At 29.4% G+C, this 6338-nt stretch overlaps 1 protein-coding gene and 1 long non-coding RNA gene across 2 annotated transcripts; one reads left to right on the top strand and one right to left on the bottom strand.

Annotated features, from left to right (window-relative positions):
- Positions 1-306: 306 nt before the first annotated feature.
- Positions 307-1941, bottom strand: LOC135793976 (uncharacterized). The gene is made up of 5 exons (XM_065305096.1): positions 1663-1941; positions 1007-1602; positions 844-954; positions 635-766; positions 307-574 (listed from the first exon to the last, which is right to left on the bottom strand). Coding segments are annotated over exons 1-4 (927 nt in total). The 5' UTR covers positions 1882-1941; the 3' UTR covers positions 307-574; positions 635-765.
- On the top strand, positions 1506-2047 carry LOC135793977 (uncharacterized). The gene is made up of 3 exons (XR_010548762.1): positions 1506-1645; positions 1723-1956; positions 2026-2047. It is a non-coding gene; the product is annotated as an uncharacterized lncRNA (long non-coding RNA).
- The last annotated feature ends 4291 nt before the right edge of the window (positions 2048-6338 follow it).

Below are 6338 nucleotides of genomic sequence, written 5' to 3'. Positions count from 1 at the left end.
CACGTTAAAGTCTATAGTTATACTTGCAGTATATGCAAATTAGGTTTCTGTTTATTGACTGTCCGGGTCCGTATGGGATCTCGAAGGCTGGTTAGGTTAGGGTAAAGGTATCAACTCTTCCTGTAATTGTTTTTTAGTTAAGTCGAAAGAGGTGCAGTCAAAAGCAATGATCAAAGACGCCCCATGCATAAATGAATAAAAAGTGTTTTGCTAGGTGACAAGATTTGTTGTGTTTGTTGTTTATAACTTATTAATAAGTAGTATTTTTTATAAGCATACCCAAATAAACAACAGAAATAAAAATGCTTCTTTTGTTTCATTGTATTTATATTTATATAAAATATTATTGATTATATCATAGTTTAACACATGCTATACATTGCTATGTTGGTTTAGATTCATTAATCCTGAATCTTTCATTTTTAATACTTACAGCCCTAAATATAACAGGACACATTTCTTGTTGTATATTGAATGTCCGGTAAATGAGCAATGTATTTCGTTCAACTTATTTAGTGTCCTGATTAGCCAATTGGAAAATTAATGTAAATACTGACAGAGAATTCTTTACAGTCTGAAATCATTGACATTAGATAATTATCCATATATAATATAATAATATAATAATATTAACTGCAATAAACAAAGGATAATTCAAATCAGACATTTTTCCTGCATTTAGTATCTTTGTTCGTTGTGCTCGAAAAATCATTAGTGATAAATTTTTGCGTAATTCTGTGCGATTCGGCCCATACCAGTTGACCATAAACATATCTGTTGAAACACTTCGTACCTTAAATGGAAATATTTATAACCGCAGATTGTTTATGTTTATATTTACATTATACCCTGTCTTCAATTATTGCTCCTCCTGTGGAATATATAAATATTTGAAAGAAAATGATTGCGTAAAGGGTTCCAAAATAAGCTACATCTGCAGCTCTTGGTGGTAATCTTAAAAAAAGTATTAATTAAGATATTTTACCATAATTTTGTGTATATTTACCCATTAGCAACCATCATATTCAGCATCAATATCATAGACCATAAAGAACCCCAAAATTGCAATAGCATTACAATCGTAAACATATCGTTAACTGAATTTAAAAATGTCATCATAAAATCATGCTGTTTAACAATTTCTTTTAAAATGTAATGGCGTTTTTTCAGATTATCTGTGTTTAGTTTTTGTAAAGCTATTTTGATTAACGAACACGCAGTCATAATATAACCGATAAAACTAACAAATAAACAATCAAATCCAAGACAAGCAGGTATCATTTCAAGCATTAAGGCGTAAAACTGCCAAATGTACATTGGAATCCAACAGAATAAACTTTGTAGATTGCAGAATGTAAAATCATTATAAATAAGTGATCTTTCTTGTATGCTTAGTAACGGCATAGTGGCTATCAAAATGCATACACCTAGTCCTGATAAAGAATACGACGCACATAATAGAGTCACTTTACGGAGCAATTTTCGAATCATTTCTTGTGTTTCATTGTCAAATATATCTGGTTTCCAAAATTGTTGCAAACTTTCAACTATTTTGATGAGTTGTTTGGAATTTATTAACATAAAAAATCCTTTTACAGATGTCTACAACAGAAATAATTTATAATTTGAACATAATATATTTAATGTGAGTTTTATACATACTACAAACAAACTAGGTAAAAAAGTTACTCTTCTTAATGATTCTATTCCATTAACATTAAGTATCAAATCTGCAACCATAAAGGATATCACCAGAAACAAAGATGTGATGGTTATATAAGATAATATTGAATTTTTCTGGCGATATCCGCCAATAACTCGAATGTTGAACAATGCCCATTTCAAGGCTTTTATTTGGTTTGTGTCGGCTTCACCAGCCATAACCAACTACTTCTTAGTTCGGTGTTTGACGAATCATCATAAGCTTAAACATTAAGTTTTTTGCCGTTGTAAGTTGTAAGTATACTGCTATATTTTATGATGAGCATAGGGGAAGCAGGTAGGGCTAATTATATACATTTATAGAAATTACAATGACCTACCAACCTACCAATTGGAGCAATAATTGGCTTCCCGAAACTCAGGAAATTTATCGACGAAATTTATTGATTTATGATAGTTTAAAATTAAAATTAAACTAGAGAAAAAAAAATTTGACAGTAAAAAAAATGAAGTTTATTTTCTATGCCGATCAATTTGTCTTTTTTGGTGTTGATTGATATCAACAGTGAGTACTTATTTTATATAATTTTATTAAGTACTTAAATTTACACAATTAGTCAATGGCTTCTTTCTGAAGACATACTTTCATTCTTCTTATTTGATTATTCTAATGAGTTTATTTTCACGGTTAAAACGTATACTGTGAAGAGATGCTTGATTTATTACATTGTTTTGTTACATTAAACAATCTAGATCGTTTACTGATTAGCCAGTTGCCAAATTAATGTAACCACAGATATAGAATTTTTTAAAGTCTAAAATAATAAAAATTGACATGAACATAAAAATAAATGATGTGCCTATGTAAATATTACTTACCGCAATTAGTAGTGTGTAATTTAAATCGGACATTTTACCAGCATTTAGTATTTTTGTTCTTTGTGCTCGAAAAATCATCAATGCTAAATCTTTACGCATATCTGTGCGGTTTCGTCCATACCAATTAACAGAATACATGTCGGTGGCAACCTTTTGCACCTTAAATGTAAAAAATGAATAAAAAATAGAGAAAAAAAACTAAATTTACCCTATCTTCAACAATCGCTCCTCCAGTAGAGTATAAAAATATTTGAAAAAGATAATAGCGTAAAGTGTCCCAAAGTACGAAACATCTGCAGCTTTCGGTGGAAGTCTGAACAAAGTATTAGTTATGTACTCAATTTAAGATAATGTATATATTTACCCATTGGCCACCATCATATTTAGCATTAATATCATTGACCACAATGAACACCAAAATTGCAACAGCATAACAATTGTATACATATCATTTAGAGCATTTAAAAATGTCATCATAAAATCATGCTGCGTAACGATTTCTTTTAAAATATAGCGTCGTTTTTGCAAGTTGTCAGTATTCAATTTATATAACGCCACTTTAATTAATTTGCATGCTACCATTATGTAACCCACTAGAGTAACAAACAAACAATCAAATCCGACTACTACAGGTAACAATTGAAACATCATAGCAGTAAACTGCCAAATGTACATTGGAATCCAACACGACAGATTTTGTAGATTGCAAAATGTAAAGTCATTGAATACTAAAGATCTGGATTCAAAATCCAGGAACGGCATAATGGACATTAGTAAACAAACAGCAAATCCACAAAATGAATATGTACCACATATAAGTGAGATTTTCCTAATGAATAATTGTATTTTCTTTTCTGTTTCTTTATCAAATTTATTTGGTCTCCAAAACTTTTGTAGATCCTGGACGATATCGATCAATTGGTTTGAATTTATAATCATAAAAAATCCTTTTATTGCTGACTAAAATATATAAATTAAGTATTGATTACCTATATATAAATTTGATTAGATTTTAATACTTACTACAAAAAAACTTGGAAGGAAAGTTATTCTACGCAGAGATTCAATACTGTTAACATTTAACACGAAGTCGGAGAGCATGAAAGCTATCACAAAAAACATGGATGTGATTGTTACATAACTCAGGATAGTCTTTTGCTTGGTATAACTCCCAATAGACCGAAAAAGAAGTAAACTTCCTTTTAAGGAAGGAGTCTGATTTGAATCGTTTTCAGTTGCCATTGTCTACTAAGTATAAAACAGGACATTGTTCGGCAACATCCGTAGTGGATTATTCTGTGAATCTTAAAATAACATCAAACACGTAGTGATCGGTCCAATGACGTTGAGACAGTTTCTGATTACCGTAATTTTACGTTCGGGAAAAACGGAATGCATTGTATACGTATTTCGTTATAACTTTTCCGTTAATTTCTAGGAAAAGTGAGAAATATGACGCAATAGTAAGTTGTTTTTTGTTAAACTGAAATATTTAAGAAAATACTAAATTAATTCCTTATCAGCCGCAAAATATGTTTTTTTTTAAATTTGCGCTGCTGTTTCTCTGCACTTCAGTCGATATTTACATATTAAATGCAATTGAGCAACTCCATGTCTAACCTAGCAATCAATCTACTAATTCAATTCTTCAAACTTGTAAACCACATTGATTTAAAATCAAAGTATATTTAAAATAATGCATTATTTGTGTTCTAGAATCTGGAGTAGAATATCTCAGGAAAAACATGACTCTGCAAACATAAAAACGTTATATATAGTTTTATTAGAAACATTATTTATTATACTTTTTTATTTATAACTTATTAATATATACATAACTATGCAATACTTGCTTCTGAATACTTTTTTACATAATTCAATATACCATGGTAATATTAGCGACATTACTGTAAACAACTGCAAATACGATTTTTGTTCATTACCAAGTGTTGGCTAATTTCTATTTGTTAACGATATCATGATTTATTTTTTATTTTATATCACCATCTATTGATTGGCTAATTGCCAAATTAATGTAAATACAGACATTGAGTTTTTTAAGGTCTGAAACATGAAACATTAAATTAAATAAATAAATTTCCATAAAAATATTTTATTACTTACTGCAATTAGCAATGTATAATTTAAGTCAGACATTTTACCAGCATTTAGTATTTTTGTTCTTTGTGCTCGAAAGATCATCAATGTTAAATCTTTTCGCAACTCTGTGCAATTTTTTCCATACCAATTGACAAAAAACATATCAGTCGAAACTCTTTGTACCTTAAATTTTAAATGAGCAAAATTTACATCAAAATGTTTAGTTTTAATTTACCCTATCTTCAATAAGTGCTCCTCCAGTAGAATACAAGAAAAGTTGAGAAAATATAACAAGATAAAGTGTTCCAAAATACGAAACATCTGCAACTTTAGGAGGCAATCTAAAAAGATAATCATACAACTAATTAAATTACAAAATTTATGTTAGTTATTAAATATACCCATCAGCAACCATCATATTCAAAAATAATATCATAGACCATAGTGAACACCAAAACTGCAAGAGCATTATAACAGTGTACATATCATTCAAAGCATTTACAAATTTCATCATGAAATCATGTTGCTTAACAATTTCTTTCAAAAGGTAATGCCGTTTTTGCAAATTGTCAGTGTTTAAGTGTTGCAAAGCAATTTTAAGTAATTTGCATGCCACTATTATGTATCCCACTAAACTAACAAACAGACAGTCAAATCCCAGAGCGACAGGTAGTAATTGAAACATCATTGCGCAGAACTGCCATATGTACATTGGGATCCAACATAACAGATTTTGCACATTGCAAAACGTAAAATCACTGTATAGAAGAGACCTTTCTTCAAAATTTAAAAATGGCATTATACTCATCAATGAGCATACTGCAACTGCACTTCCTGAATATGAACCACAGATTAATGTTATTCTTCGAATAAACAATTGTATTTCGTTTTCGGTTTTACTGTCAAATTTATTTGGTCTCCAAAACAGTCGCAGATCTTGCACTATGTCAATAAGTTGGTTGGAATTTATAATCATAAAAAATCCTTTAATAGCAGACTTAAACACATGAACATATATTATTCATATACATTTTAGTTTTAATTGTTTTAATACTTACCACAAAAAAACTCGGCAAAAATATTATCCGACGCAGTGATTCAATACTGTTAACATTTAACACGAAGTCGGATAGCATGAAAGCTATCACAAAAACATTGATGTGATTGTTACATAACTCAGAATAGTCTTTTGATTTGTGTAGCTTCCCATGATCCGAAGAAGAAATAAACTTCCTTTTAAGGAAGGTGTCTGATTTGTATCGTCTACACTTGCCATTGTCTACCTACTGCTACAAAAATATCTCACTATACGATCAATTTTAAAATAGTAGACACGCGTACGATGAGCTCAATGACGAATCAATGAGGTAAATTACGTGTAGATATTAACTCCTTATTACTGTAATTTTTGTGATCTTCAGTATAATTTTTCCTAAAATCGATCACATCTAAAACGGTATTGTAAATTTCTAATTTTACGAAAAACGTTTTATGATTAGAATTATTTTTTAAATATTTTTTTGATTTATTTTATATATTTTGTGTATTTGTGAATTTAAATTTACCAACTTAATCTTAGAATAACAAACTGTGCAGTTACCCCTTAAATAGTTTTAAACCGGCTATAACATTTCTTTAAATATAAACTTTTTACACTTTATTCGTTTATTTTCAAATAACATCAAGAAGGAAACTTT

The sequence above is a fragment of the Atheta coriaria genome, unplaced genomic scaffold, assembly GCF_025399875.1.
Source record: "Atheta coriaria isolate IRGN ID8LTWV9N9 unplaced genomic scaffold, Caltech_Dcor_3.1 hic_scaffold_6_pilon, whole genome shotgun sequence".
Taxonomy (NCBI): Eukaryota; Metazoa; Arthropoda; class Insecta; order Coleoptera; family Staphylinidae; genus Dalotia; species Dalotia coriaria.
The sequence above is the reverse complement of the archived record's forward strand: the minus strand, read 5'-3'. Positions and strand labels throughout refer to the sequence as shown.